Source organism: Equus quagga, chromosome 6 (assembly GCF_021613505.1).
Source record: "Equus quagga isolate Etosha38 chromosome 6, UCLA_HA_Equagga_1.0, whole genome shotgun sequence".
NCBI classification, from domain to species: Eukaryota; Metazoa; Chordata; class Mammalia; order Perissodactyla; family Equidae; genus Equus; species Equus quagga.
The window spans coordinates 106,939,997-106,959,557 of NC_060272.1; the positions used below are offsets into that span (position 1 = coordinate 106,939,997).

At 44.2% G+C, this 19,561-nt stretch overlaps 1 protein-coding gene across 2 annotated transcripts in view; it reads left to right on the top strand.

The window, feature by feature from the left end:
* Positions 1-1,237: 1,237 nt before the first annotated feature.
* SLC1A1 (solute carrier family 1 member 1) overlaps positions 1,238-19,561 on the top strand; it is a 72,381-nt gene continuing 54,057 nt past the window's right edge. The window contains exon 1 of one of the 2 annotated variants that reach the window (XM_046664582.1): positions 1,238-1,538. In XM_046664582.1, the coding sequence (XP_046520538.1) occupies positions 1,448-1,538 (91 nt within the window). In that variant the 5' untranslated portion in view covers positions 1,238-1,447. The remainder of the gene's footprint in view (positions 1,539-19,561) is intronic. The other variant, XM_046664581.1, reaches the window with a different exon arrangement.

The following is a 19,561-nucleotide window of genomic DNA, read 5'->3' on the forward strand; positions in this document are numbered from 1 at the left end:
ATAAAGCTTAATTTTTTTTATCTCTTCAAGGATACTTGTAAAATTTAACCCAAAGGAATGAAGCTCTAATTTTGGGGGTTGAGTCATCAGAAAATCTAGTTGGGGAGATCCCCCACCCTTCCCAATCAGAGTAGACTCCACAATAGCAAAACGATTCAGGGCTCATTTAATGTTAGGAAAGCTGATGAGACGGCAGCCTAGAGCTGCGGAGGTGGTGATGCGGTAAGGGAAGGAAAGAGTTTGTATAAGCGAGGGTGAAAAAACTGGGTAGAATGGAAGAGAATTAGAAAATTCACTTAGCAGCGCAGAGTATTTTTGGCACGACTTACCTGGTGTCTCCAACTCTCCTGTGTTTGCCTTTCCAATGCATTTGGCCTTAGGGATGGGCCCGCCCACCTTCCCCTCAGAGCAGCTTGGTCGGGTTCTCAGTCCTAATTACTCTAAGTCTCACAGTTTTGGGGCCTTCAGCGGAGCTAGTCGCAAGAAGCAAGAGAAAAGTTCTAAGAGGGCCCATTCCAAGCCCTTTGTCCACAGACACCCCTGCTGCAGCTTCAGCTCCCGCGTCTCAAAGCGGAGAGTTAATAGGACCTGTGTGGGATTTTGACTTGGGGGGTGGGATTAGAGGCCTGGTGTGAAAGTTCACAAAGTCCCGTTCTGTCCCCCAGCACTCTTTCTTTCCCTCCTCCTAGAGGCTTCAGGCTTTCTAGGCTGCTGGCAAATCCGAGGCTGCGTGGGGGAGCAAAGGGAACCCAAGAGAGAACTCAATTTCCCCCAACTCTTCCCACTGGAAAGGGGACGCGTTCTCCGAAGCTGCACTGGGAATGGCTGGTGTGGAGAAAAGGGAAGGGATGGGGTGTGGAGGATGAAGTCCCAGCCAAAGGGGCTAGTGGCTCCGCCTCCTTTGGATTAGGGAAAGGAGGAAACCCTAAATCCGAAAACCTAGCCTGACCAAAGGAAAAAAAGCGAGAGACTCCAGCTGAAGGCTGGGGCGGGGCGCAAGGTTCTCGCAGGAGCTGCCCCAGCTCCAGCAGCAGCGCTGGGCGCCCTCCCACGCCTGCCCCACGGGGACCCTGGGGTCACCACACACGCACCCACCCGTCTCTCTCGACCCGCTGCTCCTCCCTCCTTTCTCGCTGGTTGGCCCCGGCGCCGCAGAGCGCGGCGGCAGCAGGAGGAGCCGGGCGCGCCCGCCACGCACAGCCATCGAGCTGGCACGGGTGGCGGGCGCGGCGCGCGATCTTAGGTGGCGGCAGCGGTGACAGCGGCAGCAGCAGTGACAGCGGCGGCTGCCGCAGCAAGCGCACACCGTTTCCGTGGCGTGCCCGCATCCCGCCTCCGCGCCGGGGTGCCGCCGGCTGTCTCCAGGTCCCTCGACCCCGCGCGCACAGCAGAGCTCCGCGGACAATAGCGGCCGCTGCGGCGGCGGCTCCGAACTCGGGCGCCCGCCATGGGGAAGCCGGCGAGGAAGGGATACGACTGCAAGCGCCTTCTGAAGAATAACTGGCTGCTGCTCTCCACCGTGGCCGCGGTGGTGCTAGGTGAGCGGCGTGGTGGGTGGGCGACGCGCGCACCCTCACGCGTTCCCAGCGCCCAGGCCGCGTGCGGGGCGGGCGCGTGCAAGGGTGGACAAACGCTGGCGCACCTGGTGGCTGGGTCCCTCGCCGCACCCTCGTCCTCGGACCCTACGCGAGGGTTTCCCCCCGAGGGTGTTGATTTCTGCGTGCGAAGAATAAAGCTCCTCGGGGACTCCCATTTGGGTGATCCAGGACCTGCAGGTTCCTGCTTTACCCAAAATGATGAAAGGAGGAAAGGGAAGCAAGCAGCTCTAGGTTCTTCCCGTTTGGAAGTAAAGATGGTTTAATTGTTTTTTTTAATCCTGTCTGCTCCCCCTCGCCCCTTTTTTTTCCTGAACCACGCTGCCCGGATAGAGATTGAGTATGGATTACGGTTCTCGGAGGGACTGGAAGAGGCACCTTAGCTTCAGGGAGAGCCGAGCCCGGGGAGGAGAGAGGGTGGAGGTATTGCCGTCACTCACCCTGGGCAAGCCTGGAAAGGTGCCTTCGCTCGGGGCGAGCGCCGACTGCCCGCGCTCCGGCTCTGAAAACCGGCCAGATTCATGCCCGAATTCAGGGATGTGTAATTATGGCCCGCGGAGGTCACGGGGGAAGAGAGCAGACAGAACTCAGATTTCTCCTTTCCCACCCCGCTCATCCGCCGAGATAGCCTCCCTCAGCTTCTTTGTCTCCATTGTTTTTCTATTGAAAATAATTTTTAAGTCATGTTTGTTTGTTTTTAAACAAGGGTGTATTTAATGGATTAACTCCTGACAGATCGCTGGACTAGGTAGATGTCTGAGCCATTGCTTAGAAGTATGGGTTGTTCCTATTTAGATTCTGAATTTCTGTCAGGTTGTCTGTTTTACAACTTGGCCTCCGGGATGCTCTTCTTTGGGGTTGGAACCATGTCTCTCTCCTCTCTTCTATGAGCTTGCAAGGGTGGGGACACCCAGCAGGTGAGGCTCCTTGGCAGTCCCCACCTTCTGTTTGGAAACAGGAGCTGGGTTTGCTGGAAAGGGAAGGAGGGCAGCTTGTCCCTCTCCCCAACCTCCTGCACCTTCCTCTCCAGCTGCTGCTTCTGAATCTCAGAATATTTGGTGTTGCCTGCTTCCCCCTCTTGATGCCCCCGCCCCCCCCCCCCCCCACCCCAGTCAAAAGAAGCCTGTGGAAGTTGATGGGATCCTCAGGGTCAGGTTTGCTCCTCCAGAACCTTGTGCAAAGTGAGTCAAGTTTCTAGTAAATAAATAACATCCTGGAATTGCCTTAACAGAGGCCATTTGTGGGAGGAAAGAAGTAGAGAAGCAGGTATTGACTGCTTAACTATATTTCCCCCAAGAAGGGCCAGTTGGCTTAGGGCATTTTTCAAGGAAGGTTTATCCTGCCCCAGCACATTTAAATAGCAGATACTGCAAAGAGAGTGATTTGATTTCTCTGCAGCCAAATGATGAGATGGCCTTGTTTGTTTTCCTAGTGATAAGAGTTAATTATTAATTATTTAAATTAATTATTAAATCCCTCTTTTAAGGAGAGTTTCAGAGGTAACCCTAGGCTGGCATTTCCCTCCCAATTCCCCATGGAAGTGGAATAATCCTGCCTGATTCAGCCATGGGATTCTCTAGAGACACTCACCTATTAACCAAGTGTTGCACCCTAGTGTCGAGTGTACCAATTCACTGGAGGCTGATTTGGAAAGGATTTTGAGCAGCTGTTCACTAGCCTTTGGAACATGTTTCATAAGTACATCTTCAGGATCAAGAGGAATTACATACTCGTTTTGCAGATGTGGCCTTTGGTGTCAGATAGGCACTTTCCTCCAGTTTTAATGTGGTGAGCCCCAGGAGCTTGATTTAGATACTTTTTTTGAGGAAGGAAAACCATATAAAAATTGTAAGTGCCCTGCTGAAGTCTTCCTGGATATTTGCTCCTCCAGAGCAACCCCCCAGTGTTTCAGCTCTTGGTCTGAGAAGTGTCAAGCCTAGGACACCCCCAGTGTGCCCATACAGGCGCTTGTCAGGATCCTCCTCTTTTTCTCTTTCTCCGGAGCCCTGGGCCTGAGTGGAAATCATACCTTTGTTGTGTAGTCTGCGCTAGCTCATTTGTTTAACCAAAAGTGAAATTCCAGCCAACTTTTAACAGTGATGCTAAGTCCATCGATAAGCCCTTGCTAGGTCATGATAGTAAGTTTATTTTTATAATGGTCTTAATTGATACAGAAAGTCACAAGTGCTTTCTCGCAGGCTCCTTTCTATACCTTTCAGCATGTGGATCTGAAAGAAGAAAAACTGTCAAATTTATCAACTACCCTGACAGAATGTCATCTTCTCATTACAGCCATCGAAATGTTTGGTCCTTGGTATAATTCAGCAACCCTGACACTTGAAAATATTTTGATTATGGAAATGAGGAGCAAAGGTTTTTATGAGCCAGCTTAAAGCTTCTGATATTTCAATACATAGCGTGTGAGAAGAAATGCAATTAAAAGTCATGGTTATTAGGTTAAAAGTTAATTCTTTTCATGGACAAGGAGATGCTAAGAGCTAAACATTTTCTCAAATTCTTATTCCCAAGGTAAAGGGATTGAATTGTTAAGTGACCATCTTCGTTCATTTTTGTGAAACCCAACAAGGTCATGGAAATAATATCTTGGATTTTCAGATGAGAAGCTCTTACTAAAATATCAGGAACAATTTTCATTGCTTTCATTACAATTCTTAGAGGCTTTTTCCCTGCTTATGTAGGACAGTAAGAATGAACACAGAGCTTGGAGTCAGAAATCCTGGATTTAAATTTTAGCACTACCAGGCTCTACCATTTAGACAAATCTCTTGTTCTCCAGGATCCTCAGTTTCCTCATCTGAAAAATAAGTATATTAGTCATTACCTCATTTGTTATTAGGGTTGCTTAAGATAGTGTGAAAATACTCAGTTGTGTGGCTGGCATATAATAAGCAATTAATGTTATTTTAAGGTAAATCTGAATAATTTGATTCTAAGGAAAATAATATTTGCTCATGAAATAAGGTCTCTCATAGTCTTTCTCTGTTCTGCTTAGTGTAGGGCCTATAATTTAGAGTCCAAGGTGATTCAAGTGTTTTGATGACATGCTCTGTGTAGGTGAACACCAGCCTCCAAGCATTATTCATTTTAAAAAAAAGGATATGGAAAGGATCAATCATTTTGTTTTGTGCCCCTTAGCCTGATTCTCAATTCAGTTAACAGACGGAAATTCTGGAGGAAGAATTTTTGCGCTCCAAGTGGGAATTCTGTCCAAGCAGAATCACTGTGTGTGAGAATTCTGTGTCAGAGCATTCTGATTCAAGTCACCTAACAATGATCATATTGTGTATAACGTCAGTAAAGCACTCGTGGAATCCTCACCCTGTTCGCAGTGTAAAGCTTAATCTTGCTGTCCAGACAGGTTGTGCTTTATTTCAGTCATTTGAAAAATCTGATTTCCAGTTTATGGATTTTCAGGAGAGGAAATAGATGTTATTTACATGACAGAGCTGGCAAGCTTATTCATTCTGAATAATCTTCTTCAGAGCGCCGAGGAAGCAATCACTTATAGATTCAGATTCCATTGTCTAAAATCAAGAACAATTCCTTCACATTGTTATTAATACCTTTGCCCCAGCCTTGCATCTCCTGTGCTGGAGCTCTCGTAGCGTATATCTGGCAGTGCTAATTTAAGTTGTGGTTTATGCTTTCTTGCCTGTCTGTTTTTATGTGTCTGTGAAACCCCTGAGGACTGGGGGTCGGCCACGGCTCAGGCTGGTTCCAGGCCCAGCGCCTCACCTGCACAGAGCTTTGTGCATGGCAGTGTTCAGAATGTATTTCGTTATCAGTGAAGCTCATTTGCTCTGGCAAGTCCCAGGCCTGGTCCTAATCAGCTCAACTTTGGAATATACCTGCAGTAACCAACACTTAGGTGATTCATTCATTCAACAAATATATATTGGGCACCTACTGTGTGCCAGGGACTGTTCTAGAACCAGGGTGCACAGCAGTGAACAAAACAATAAAAACCCCTGTCCTCGTGGAACTTACATTCAAGTGGAGAGAGGTAGACAGTAAACAGAATAAATAGGTAAAACACAGTATAGAGCGTGTTAGATGGTGAGACCGCTCTAGAGTAACATAAAGCAGGGAGGGAGAGGGCCGGCCCGGTCGCACAGCGGTTAAGTTCGCACGGTCCGCTTCTCTGCCGCCCAGGGTTTGCTGGTTCGGATCCCGGGTGTGGACATGGCCCCGCTTGGCAAAAGCCATGCTGTGGGATGCGTCCCACATATAAAGTAGAGGAAGATGGGCACAGATGTTAGCTCAGGGCCAGTCTTCCTCAGCAAAAAGAGGAGGATTGGCAGTAGTTAGCTCAGGGCTAATCTTCCTCAAAAAAAAAAAAAAAAAGCAGGGAGAGAGTTGGGGGGTGGCAATTTTAAATAGGGCGATAGGGAAGGCCCTGCTGAGAAGGTGACAATTGAATCATAACAGGAGGTTAGGAGGTGGACAGAGCAATAGGATGGTGGAAGCTCTTAGAAGGACTTTGACTTTTGCTGGGAAATGGGAAACCATTAAAAGGGTTTGAGCAGAGCAGTGACATGGTCTGGTTGTGTTTTAATCAGCTCTCCTGGCTGCTGTTTTGACCACAGACTGTGGAGGCAAGGGTGGAAGCAGAGAGACCAGTTTAGGAGGCTAGTGCAGTTAATCTGCTGTGTATTTTACTTACTCTACTTTTCTAATCTCATTTGCATCATGGCTAGTGAAATCTTAGGAAATGCTTATGAAAAATCAATGAAATTTTGTTTTCAACTATAAAGTAGGCATTGTTATTTTCCCATTGTATGGATGAGGAAACTGAGACTCAGAACAATGGAGGACTTGCACAGGATCACTCAGATGATAACTGGCAACACCACACCTTCCATTCCTTTCCTTCTCCTCCTTCGGGCTGCTTCTCCTCCTCTGTCTTGCTCCCATCGCTCTGTCATATGTGGTCCTTGCTGACCCTTCTGGGAACCTTGGTAGTTTGGTTGTGTGCCATGCTGGGGTGGGGAATGAGGATTCTATACCAAGCACTTGGGTCTGTAGTTGCCCCTTTCTCCCCTGAGACTGAGAAGGGGCAGAAATGTGCCTCCACAGGACTCTTGGAATTACAGTATGTGCCATTGGAGTGCCAAATCCCCTGCTTCAGTGGGATTTGCCAGATTGATCAGCCAGGCTGGTCTCTACTCTGGGCTCAGACCCATCCTACACCTCTGTGCAGGAGGCTTCCCTGCTATTCTTTCAACCTTTGAAGTCTGCCCTGCCTACCTTCTAACAGAGTGGATGGGCATGACTAGAACAGAGGGTGTGATTGAGAGGACATGGAAAAACAAAAAAAGCAAGGCTGCTGAGGAGGCCAGGGCCACATCCTAGAGGGCCTGGAATGACATGCTGATGCGTTCAGACATGGCCCTGAGAATTAAGTTGGGTAATGATGCAGTCAGAGCTGTGCTTAGAAAAGATCATTGAGATGGACGGATGTGGAAAATGGATCCGAGGAGGGTGATCTTGCAGGTGGGCAGGCCACAAAGGGGATTACTGTCAGGGACCAGGCAGGGAGAGATAGAGGCCTCGGCTGGGCAGCAGGAGTGGGAGCGGAAAGGAAAAAGAAGTTGCAAGGTGCTCAGCAGGTTAACCTGACGGGGCTTGGCTGTATTTGGTCAAGGGGGAAGGATGTGGCAATATCCCACAGGACAGGGAGTCCTGGAAGGGGCACCAGCTTGGAAAAGAACTATTATGCTCTTCCTCTGTACAGAACCGGTAGCTACGTGCTATTTATTACTCTGTAGGTAGAGTATATTCTAACTTTTCTGCCTCTCCCACCAACCCATGAGCTCTTGAGGAATGGAATTCTGTGCTGCTCCTCTCTCTATACCCACAGCACCTGTCACAAAGCCTGGTAGGCTCCATACATTTCTTTTTAAAAAAAAAAAAAGATTGGCACCTGAGCTAACATCTGTTACTAGTCTTTTTTTTTTTCCTCTCTTCTTCTCCCCAAAGTCCCCCAGTACATAGTTGTATGTTCTAGTGGTAGGTCCTTCTATTTCTGTTATGTGGGACACCAACTCAGCATGGCTTGCTGAGCAGTACTGGGTCTTCACCCAGGATCCAAACTGGGGAAGCCCTGGGCCATCGGAACAGTGCGCCCGAACTTAACCACTCAGCCACTGGGCCAGCCCCTCAATACATTTCTTGATTCATTGAGTCAGTGACTCAGAGAGTTAGTAAGACATTGTCCTAGTTTATTGAGTGAATAAATGAACCCAAAGCTTAGCTCAAATTCCATTTCCTCTACCTACTTCAGCTTCCTCTGATCTGCATTAGTAGCACAGATTAACAGTCTATATATATATATATCTATATATATCTCAAGCATGTTAATCTTTTATAGACCCTGAAATTGATCACTGATGTCTGCCAGTGGCTCAGGATCAGGAAGTTGTGGCATGCGTGCTGCATACTGGTTGACTCTGGGTTAGAAATTCTCTGAGCTTCCTTGTACCTTTCAGATTCTTTAACTCTATCATTTCATAGTCATTCCTCAGGTCATTGCTAGTAGCAGAGGAGCTCTTCCATAGGGAACTAAGGGAGGGTTAAAGGTCGTTACAGGAGGATGATCCAGCCTCGACGTTGGATTAATTGTTCTACCTTTGAACTGCTGGTGAGTGACTTGGGTATAATAATGTAAATTGTGTATGAGGCTATTACCAGGGTAATGTTCTCTGACAGTATTAGATTGTTCATTACATCAGTAATATGAGGTCTAATAAATTTATGTTGTTTCTATATATGTATATATGTTTTGCACATATCTGCTTAATTAAATACCTTAGAGAAGAGGTCCTTTAGCTGGCTTGGCCCAAGTTCCACATATTGAAGAATTAGGAAAAGAATTTTGGGCTTTGAATGTCTAGGCCTGGTGCTTTCATTTTAGAAACCAAATCAGGACCCACCAGATTTGGAAAATCACTGAAAAGATTCTGATTTTTGGTTCTTCTGTGCATGGTATATACCTCAAGTCTATCAAACCAAAACCCCATACAAAGTTATCTAAACACACAATTATAAGATGAATCTTAAAAGAAGATTTTAATTGTTAGAATCTGTACATCAGGGTCGATATACACATTCTTAAGGCCATCTATTGGGAGGACTTCAAGTGTAAATTGCTGAAGTATGGAGAAGAGGAAAGGGGTGTGTGTGTGTGTGTGTGTGTGTGTGTCTGTCTATTCAGTGTTAATATTCAGAACAGAGACAATGGTTGACAGATGCTCAATATCTTGTTGGATGTTGCTTAATCTGAGATTTTTTTTTAGTACCATTTACTTACTACTGTTTTATTTAGTAAATAAAACTATAAAATCAAACTTACCTATCAAAAATTTGAACAGCAGGCATAAGAAGTAGAGGAAGACACTTCAAATGAAGACACGCAATGTAGAAAATTGTGTGCTAAGTAAGAATGTAGTAGAGCTCATATAGTAGCTCAGATAGGTAAAAACCCTGGGTTAGTCAGACAAGGTGTAAATAAATGGGATTAGGAATTAGCTATTGGAGAGCATATGCGTTGCTCATGTGAGCACTTACTTGTAAAGAGAGAAAGCTTTCCACATTAATTACTTGTGAGAAATTGTGATTACCTTTAACAGAGCTGAGACTGAAAATAACTGTCCTATGGGGAGTAAGTGACACGCTGGCCTGGTGCCAGGAAAGCTCTTCGCCTGAGGAGCTGCAAAGCTCCCCAGTGTCGTTGTGCTGGAGATCTGGGGTCTCGTATGCTGTGGGGACTCAAGCACTCTCGAAGAAAATGACCTCATTTTAGATGACATCCAGTGGCCCATTTAAACTCACCTGTAGCAGCCTCTGTTAAAGTTGCACGTGTTTTCAACGCCCCTTTCCTATTTTAAATGTTAAACATACATCTAATAGAAGACAATATTGGAAACAGTTACTATTAAGCCAATAATTCACTTCGGAGCTATAGTTTAGCTCTGCAGATAGATTTAGAAGGAGCTAAATCTGAGGAATGCTGAGGAAACAGCCCCAAATTGCAACAAAGAGTGCTCTGTTGTAATTACTAAGCTCCACAGTAACACCTCTGTTAATGGAAAGGAAGTGTTTTGGTGACTCACTCATTGCCAGAAATGTTACTACCCTGTGTTTGAAAAATATCTGCCAACTGCCTGTTCCGTTACCAGAGGCAGAATATGTCCTTTCTAGCAAATGCTCCTGCACTTTCCAGGATGGACGGACCTTGTCCCGGCTCATAGACACTTCATGCTGTGTGTCCTGGGTGGTTCCTCTCCCAGGCCCAGCCCCACCTGTTTGAGCTCTGGGCAGGGGTCCCCACTCAGCCAGGATGGGAAGGCACTGTGCCTCGTTCTCCACCAGAAGACCCGGAATCAGCACTGAGGAGATAAGACCCTCCCACCAATCCCTCCACACTCGGGCTGAGGTCTGTGATCCCAGGGCCCTTCTTGGTCACAGAGTCCCTAACTGTGTCCACAGATTGGACAGTCGTCACAGCAGATCTTCATATGTCCAGGAAGGGTCCTGATACAAGCACTGTGGGCTGTGCTAGGTCTCTATGTTGAAGCAAAGTGAGGGCCTTTGGGACTGGAACTTTGATTCAGAAACACCCTCAGAGAGGGTCTGCACTGTGTCTTATGCCTGAGCTGAGACAACTGTTTGGGTTCAGTGCGCTCAGGTGGTTAAAACTACATTTACTTACTCAACTAAGGAGGAAACTCTTAGAGGAAAGAGCTTAAGTGAGACTGTATAATTGAATTATTTTTCTGCCACTCTTCTGTTGCTTGAGAGTTATCTGGTTAATAGTTATAATTCAGTAAGGAATTAAGTCAACAAAAAAAATGCACCATCACCAGAAAGCCTAATCTCCAAGCCTCTTCCCTTTACTGGAAAATAAACTGAGTTTGCCCAATTTCTGTATTTCATATTCTTAATTGTTTTCTGAGCCACTTAATCACTTTACAGGTTTCATAGAAGAACCCCCAAATTATGAGACAACGAAGGAGACATATTTTCTCCTTTGAAAAGTTCTTTCTCTTGTAGTTAACCAAGCCTAATAGCTAATATTTATTGAGGGCTTACTATGAGTTCTGTGCAAATTTATTTCCCATTTGACCCTCAGCACAATGAGGTGGGAAGTTTACCCATTTTACAGATGAGGACACTGAAACTTAAGAAGGCTTAAATCACATGGCTGAGGTCACAGTCAGAGCTGGGATTTGTATCTAGGACTGTCTGACTGCAAAACTGAAGTTACCAACCAATAAGCAAGACTACTTCCTTCCTAGCAAACCTTGATACACCTGACAGTTCAAATCATTGTTGCAGTCTTGTATAGTAGCTAAATAAAGCCTGTGGAGCCCTATAGGCTCTATAAATAGAGCTTCCCACTTGCTGCATCCCTGGCCTTCTTTATCCTGTCCCATAACTTGGGGCATTCCACAGTGTTTAGTCCTTTCCCCCATTATTCTAGATAAACCTTCTATTTGGACTTGCATTCTAGTTGAGCTTGTCTAATATTTGCTTTCCCAGGATGTGTTGTGCTTTCCTGCCCTAATGCTTTTGCTCATGTATTTCACCCGGTATTATCCTACCCATTGTGGAAGATGGATCTAATTCCCACTTTTATCACATAGACATATATATATAGACAGTGAAAGTGAATCTCCCTTCTCTGTGCTCTTATAACTCTTAATTTATATTCCAAATTATACTGCATTTGCACCACCACTCTCAATCCTGCCCTGTGGCAGACATCACTAATTGATTGCAGCACTCTTTACCATGGAGCTTTGGCCTCAGAATCCCTGAAACCGTTCTCCAGGCAACCACTGTTAATCAAAGGGAATTGGCTTATAAGACAAAAAGTATTCTCTGTTGCTGGGAAAATCTATTCATTTAGCGATCAACTAGAAACTCAACTCAAATTGAACAAGTATTGATGTTACTGGTGAGAGATGCAAAGTTGAAGTCTGTGTTTTGTCTTAGTCTGTCAGAGGCAATACATGCGCAAATATCACTCACATGAGTCTAAATATGGTAAATGCTGCAAGGAAGCTACAACATGCTTTGGGCCTTCAAAGAACAGAGGTGGAATTGGGAAGGAGTTCCTAGAAGAGACCAGGAATGGCCTTGAGAACGTGTGATAGGATTCCTGGGCTTGAAGATTGAAAAATATTTTCAATATTTACAAGCCCAGGTAGGGATAATAATGAGTACAGAAGCTTTTACCCTATCTTATGTCCAATTTCAGTATTGTATGAAACTACTATTTAATATATATATTGTTATGTTTTCACAACTTCTCTTTCTTACTTCAGTTTCCTGAGAATAGAAAAGACTGTCTTTTGTGAGTCTATCACACTCATAGCATCTAGCATTTCAGCTACTTCATAGGACATGCCCCAAAATATTTTTTTTTAAAGATTTTATTTATTTTTCCTTTTTCTCCCTAAAGCCCCCCGGTACATAGTTGTGTATTCTTCGATGTGGGTCCTTCTAGTTGTGGCATGTGGGACGCTGCCTCAGCATGGTTTGATGAGCAGTGTCATGTCCGCGCCCAGGATTCGAACCAACGAAACACTGGGCCGCCTGCAGCGGAGCGCGCGAACTTAACCACTCGGCCCCGGGGCCAGCCCCCCAAAATATTTTTGACTGATTAAAAAACCTTCTTCATTGAAGAAGAGATAAATGGTGAACCTATCTCGTTGATCCCCTAGTTATTCACTCAATTCTATGAGTTTTTAAGTGAAGGCCTTGGGAAACTCTTACCCAAGCCCAAGTCTTCCCAAATATACTTTACTCCTAGTTTGGAGGTCCCAGAAGAAGAGCAAGCCTTGTCTCTAACAGTTCTGAAGCCATTTTATTGTGAGCTCAGCATGGCCCTGAAGCTCCCAGACTGGAGGGTGTCTCTCTACCCTGAGGAAGATCTGACCTTCTCATAAAACCAGCACCAGAGCCAGCCTGATCTCCAGAGAATTCTTTGGACTAATTAGAGAGAATGGAAGATCAATCTGGTTTCCCAAAGTTGGGCCATAGTCTGGAGCTGGGTCAGCCTTGGATGGTAGAGCCTTTTTGAATATGGTGTTTAGCAATGCCAATGTCTTTTTTTGTTTTATGGGTTTTTTTTAAAGATTGGCCCTGAGCTAATCTGTCACCAATCTTCTTTTTTTGTTGTTTTTCTTTTTCTTCTTTCCCCGAAAGCCCCCCAGTACATAGCTGTGTATTCTAGCTGTAGATCCTTCTAGTTCTGCTATGTGGACCGCCGCCTTCGCATGGCTTGATGAGTGGTGCCATGTCCATGCCCAGGATCTGAACTGGTGAAACCCTGGACCGCTGAAGCAGAGTGTGCGAACTCAACCACTTGGTCATGGGGCTGGCCCCTCCAATGTCTTTTAATGAATTTATTTCTAGGTTTTCCCCCTCTGTGCATCCTTTCACATCCTTGTCCAAGTTCTGCCCATTTCTCTCCCTGTCTGGAGATTATTTCTATGATAAGAAATTAATTAACCTGTCTGTGCTGCCTGTTCCAGTAGACCTTGAGCTTGAACTGCTTGGATAAACACTAGACTTGGTCACTAAATACTCTGAAGATGGGTTTTACTTTTTTATTAACAAAAGTTAATTGTCAACCAGGAGACGTTACAGGTTTGCTCCATTTCTGGTCCCTCTTCATTGATTCCTTTCTTACACCTAGAGAATTCTCTGAGGTTTCATAACATGGAGGAGATTCTGAGTTCCCCAGAGTAATGGAAATTGAGATCTTGTTGCCAGTTCAGAAGCCACAGACCCTGAGAAACATGCCCAGGTCTTCTCTGTAATTAATTTGCTACCCGCACTGAATAGAAGTTTTTCCAATAATCTCCAACTAGCATGTTTATCTTTTTAAAAAAATTTTAGAAGTTTACATCTACTACTGTTTAAGTAGAAATGATTGAGTAAGATTTGGTTGCTTTTTTAACCTCAAGCGAGTAACCGTAGAAGACAACTTATTGAATCTAAAGTCTAGAACCCTGAAGTTACCCAAAGTGGTGCTCATCACTGGGCTTATATAGGCTTTGTGAATCCTGCTCAGTGCTCTGTGCTCCAGGGAGAAAGCTTGGGCAAATCACAGGGGATGGGCTTTGCAGCTGTGACTTTTTGCTTAGAATCTCTTTCTCCCCTTTTACAGCCTCCTGGCATACCCCAGAGAACATCTGTTGTCCATGAGGGCAATACTGAGAAAGGGGGCTGAAGATGCTCACAAACAAAACATTCTGAGATTCCAAGAGTAAACAAAATCCTCAAGTGTTACTGTGAAAAGATTATGCTCACCATGTTTGATGTTTTTGGTCTCTGGTGGTCGTCTTAAATGCATTTATAGTCATTTCTAAACCTTTAGTCTAATCTGTTGTTGTTCTCAAACGAGCCAATACATGTAGAGGTACTTTTTTAAAAATTGTAGAGTGCCTTATAAATGTTTGTTATTGTTTCCCAGAACCAAAAAAGAGGGGATGCAAATAGTAAAACTTGGTATAATGTTACTGAAGACACTAGTATACGATGGCATCTTTGTGTATTTTCTAGGGCCTTACTCTCATGATGTGTGAAAAGGCATCTGGGCCACTTTCAGTGGCTATATGGCATGTTTAACATTCCATACATGAGTGTCCTTTCTTTCACAAATAATAATCATACAAACTCGTCCGTCTTTGCCTTTTTTCTTCCAGTGGGGATAAAGAGAAGCATCTGAGGTATTTACAGACAGAGATTCCTGATCCAACCTTTCAACACTAGGGACCACTTTCATTTTAATTTAAGAACTGTCATAAAATTCTTCAAATACATCTTAACTCACTTGAAGATAAAAGTAAAATTTATACATTCCTTCTGGGAGTGGGAAGAAGAGGTCACACTTACAGCTCCACAGAAGTTAGGAGAGAAGAGTAAACAGTTGGTAGTCAGGCAGCTTGGTTAGGAATCATGGAGAATTCAAGGTGAGACAAATTTTTGAAGCAGAGGTGAGGAAGGGTAGAGGAAAATAAGGGAGTCTCAGTTACTTAGGCTTAGATTCTGGGTGCAGAGTTCATCAAACTGGGAATTCCAGGCTTGTGACAGGTCTAGAAAATCCAGGATGACTGGCTGTCTTCTTTCTACCAGAGGTCGGATCTCTTTGCTCTCAGATTGCTCCTGACTAAAACCCACTGTGAGAGAGACGGTCTGATTTTGTTTACACCTGGGAAGAAGCCTTCCTAAGATTGTGTAATGAACCAAGAAGGTGTTTAAGGGAGTTGTAAAACTGGTTATTATAAAGAGGTGTTGTTTCCAGACTTCTGGTGTTAAACCTGAGGAAAAGGTGTGTCCTTCAAGCAAAGGATTCCAAGGCATCTCCAAACTGTACAAGTCTTAGTGAGAGGACTTTAATTCATTCAGTGACTTGGAGGACAAATATTTGCCCAGGTGTCAAGGAGGGGAGAGAGTAGAGTGTGACCACAAGATAGATAAAGATCTTTCACAGGATTGCATAAAACAAGCTGATAGGTAGAATTATCTGTGAGATTATCAGATATGAACCATTTTAAGAGGGAAAAAAGAGAATTGACCACAGAAAAATGGGAGATTTTAGAACCTATGAGCCAAGTCATAGATATGTATCTCAGGAAATAACCCAACCACACATGTGTGGGACTGACACACCTTTCGGGGAGGGGGAGAATCTGGTTGTTCCTAGGTTGAAAGGCTCACTCACAAGCTGGGCCTTTAAGCCAATTGGAGGTTTGCTCTGGATTCCTGTGGGCTCCTCACATAACCAATGCAGGGGAGGAAGACATTTCCTCTACCCACTCTAGGTCCTTCAGGCTGGACTACAAATTAAATTCACACGAGACAGAATAACAGGAGAAAATTAAACAAAGCTTTATAACATGTATACCTGGGAGAGACTCATGAAAATTGAACAACTCACCAAAATGGAGGAAGCTCTTACCTTAAATACCATCGTCAGCTAAAGACAAAGGAGGGTGTTGGGGATGAGAGGGAGCCAGTTATGGGAATCACCAGAAAAGCACAGTAAACAAGGGTAAGGTTATTATGCAGATTTAAGTCCTTGCCTTCTGCATTGATTAGAGTTTCTAGAAATAAGGTCATCCTCCCTTCTTCCTGGTACAGAGAGGGAGACACCTTTACAGATGGAGATTTACCTTACAAATGTAAATGTCTCTTAACAAAGGGTAGCTTCTGCTTTTCAGAGTTTCTCTCATGTCTGCAGTTTTTAAAAGTAACCAGCCCAAAATAACCCTCATGCCAAAGAGGCAGATCTTGGGGTAGCCAATTCCAATCCACCACACCAACCTTATCCTCATTTGAACCTAAGGAGCTGTTTTGACTCCAGGGGCCCCAGAAGCCTGGGAAAAATCCTAAGGTATAGGAACCAAGCACCCAATTTTTCATGGGTGCATTACCATGGCCTTTGTCAAAGCTAGACAATGCCTTGAGTCAGGAGTTACTGGAGAGGCCGTATTTATGATGCCCCTCTGGGTTTGATGGCCCTGAGACAATTTGGCAGAATTCATACACACATTCCTGTAGCCCAGTTTTCACACTCTGCTACTGGCATCGTCTCTCAGCTATTTTCTCCTCCCTTTTGTAATTAGGTTTGATGAGTAAAGAGTAGAAAATGCAGGGGCTTCCTGGGCACATGCATTTAATAGCAATTATAACGCATTCCTGGTTCAGTTCAATGCAGCAGGTATTGATCAAACACTGGAATGTCAGGCTTGGAGCCTGGGTCAATGGAAGGTACAGAAGTGAGCATACCATGTTTGTGCCTCAGGAGCTTGAGATGTTGGGGAGGGGTGGAGACAGAGGTCTATTAGAGGGGACAATAGATGCCGGTGAAGCTCAGCAAGGCCCAGAGGAGAGGCTTGTTCCATCTGGGGAAAGAGCCTGGGAAAGGCTTTCTGGAGGAGGTGACGTTTTGACGCGGTTCCAGGGGTGAGTAGGAGGAGTTCACTAGGCACAGATAGTGACGGGGTTTTCCTCAGAGGGGGATCTGTGTGAACAGGGGCACATAAACAAGGAGCGTCTTTAAGAAATAGCAAGGATTTCGTTGTGACTGGATATGATGAGACTGAGGGTGGTGAGGATATGCAGGCCTCTGTCAGTTAGGGACCTGGCAGGAAACAGATAATCCACTTGCTCAAAAGTGTTTACTGAACAGAATTTAATCACAGGACTATTTTCAGAGTTAGGCAGGGTTAAGGGAACCAACAAGGGATGGTGAGGCACCCAGGGCTAATAACTGTGGGAAGCTGTTAGCTCTCCTATGCCTGAATGGGCAAAGGGAGGGGTACAGTGTTAACTACAGTCCAGGGAGGGCTGGGGCTGTGGCAGAGGGGCCACATGACAGGACCTGTCTGGGCACAGGAACACAGCCACTTCCAGAACCATGGCGAGGCAGTGGAGGAGTGAGGGCAACAAATACCCCAACCTCTCTATTTCCATCTTTAAGATCTACAGGTGCCTCTCCTTGGCTAAACCCAGTCCAAGCCCCGAGGGCAAGGAACCCCAGGTTACACACTTTGTAGAGATCAGCCTCCTGGGACGCAAAGCAGGGCAAAGAAGGACAGAGGTAAATCTGAAGGAGCAAGTGGAGAAAACCATCACAGAGCCATATAGCACTGAGTGCCAGGCTAAACGGTTTTCTTGGAAAACGATTATCCAAAAGAAGTGTTGAAAAGATACAAGGCCTTTGAATGATGGCAGAGAAGTTTGTGTGATGATGTCTGGTGATACTGGTGGCTGCTGTTTATGGGCATTATGGGAAATAAGCAGTATAGTAGCTCCCGCAACCTCTGTAACTACATACCGGCATGACCATTCTCCTGCCTTGCCCTGTCCCACAAGCCCATCCCCTTGGCTTCTATTTCTAGAGTGTCTTGCCCCCACATCAGCCAGCCTTTTTTCCGTGCAAAGAGGGCAAATGTGGTTGATGGAGGAGGCACCTAGAATACCAATGATTCTCTCTCCCTACTTATAATTTAGGACTCTTCTAATTGGAAGTGACAGAAAATCCAGGTCAAAAAGGCATAAGCCAGAAAGGTGGGAGGTGAGGCATAGAATTTATGGCTCAGATAGCTTAAAGGCTCAGAAATCATAACTGGCTTCAGGTATGGCTGGATTCAGGGGTTCAAACAATATCATCTTGACATATAGTCTCTGCAATCCTGTGTTGTTTTCACTCTCAGATGAAACTCCTCTTGGTGGCAAGATAGCTGCCAGCAGAGCTCAAGGTTTCCATTTTCCTGTTCCACACCCAGGAGAAAAGAGACAGGTTCAAACAAGACTCCTGGTCCCTAGCCTGAGCCTCACTCAGCCCTAATTGGGTCATATGCCCCTTCCTCCATCACTCTTAGAACTAAGGGAATGTGATTATCTGATGGGCCAGACTAAAGTCACTCCCTCATCCCACCCTGTTCCCCAACTTCTGAACTAGTTACAGGTTCAGCTTCACCTGAGACAGATTGGGAGTTGAGAGATGTGCTGTTAACAGCAGGGTCAAGGGATATTGGGTGGCAGCTACAGCAAATGGCCTGCCTTTTGTCTCCTGTGTTCCTAGCTATTTCCAGAATGCAACCAGTAAATACTCATAGGTTAAGTTTTATTGAATTCATAGTGTTACAGAAACATTTGAAGTTGTTTAGATATTCACTATATACTTTGAAATTGAATAAATTTAGACAGAAAACACTTTAAAACCTTAGAGAGGGAAAGAAAAATTAAGCTAGGACCACAATTAAGTTTTTGCTTTAAACTCTTAAGAATCAAAAAAAGAAAAAAACCTACAGCTAACATCATATTTAATGGTGAAAGTCTAAATGCTTCCCCCTAAAATCAGGAATAAGGCAAGGGTGTCCACTCTCACCAATTCTTTTCAATATCTCACTGGACACTGAGCCAGTGAAATAAGGCAAGAAAAAGAAAGAAAGCATAGATTGGAAAAAAAGAATTAAAACTGTTCCTGTTTACTGATGACATGATTTTCTACCTAAGAAATCCTGAGGAATCTACAAAATAACTCCTAAAACTAATAAGTGACTTGGCAAGGTTGCAAGATGCAAGGTTAACATACTAAAATCGTTTGTTAGTTCTGTATGCTAACAATGTGCAATTAGAAATGTAAATTTTAAAATATTATTTATATAGCTCCAAAAAGTAAAAGATTAGGTATATATCTAGCAAAATATATCTAGAATCTGTAGGCTGAAAATTATAAAAACTGATGAAAGAAATTATAGACCTAAATAAATGGAGAGACATACCTGTTCATGGATTGGAAGATTCATCATAGTTATGATGTCACTTCTCCCCAAATTGATATATAGATTTAATGCAATTCTGATCAAAATCCCAGCAGTATTCTTTGTAGATACATCAGACAAGGTGGTTCTAAAATTTTTATGCAAAGGCAAATGCACTAGAATAACTAAATCAATTTTGAAAAAGAAGAAGAAAGTTGAAGGAATCACACTATCTTATTTTAAGACAGTAATCAAGACATTCTAGTATTGGTGAAGGGATAGACACATAGATCAATGAAACAGAGTAGAGATTCCAGAAATAGACCCACACAAATATTCTCAATTGATTTTTGGCAAAGGTGCAAAAGCTATTCAAAGAAGAAAGGATAGTCTTTTTAGCAAATGATATTGGAACAACTGGACATCCATATGCAAAAAAAAAATGAACCTACACCTAGACGTCACATTTTATACAAAAATTAACCCAAAATGGATATTAGATCTAAAAGAAAAAAGTAAAATATAAGACTTTTAGAAGAAAACATAAGAGAAAAATCTTCATGACTTAGAATTAGGCAAAGAATTCTTAGACCTTACACCAAAGCATAATTCATAAAAGAAAAAAATTGATAAGTTGGACTTTGTGAAAAACAAAAACTC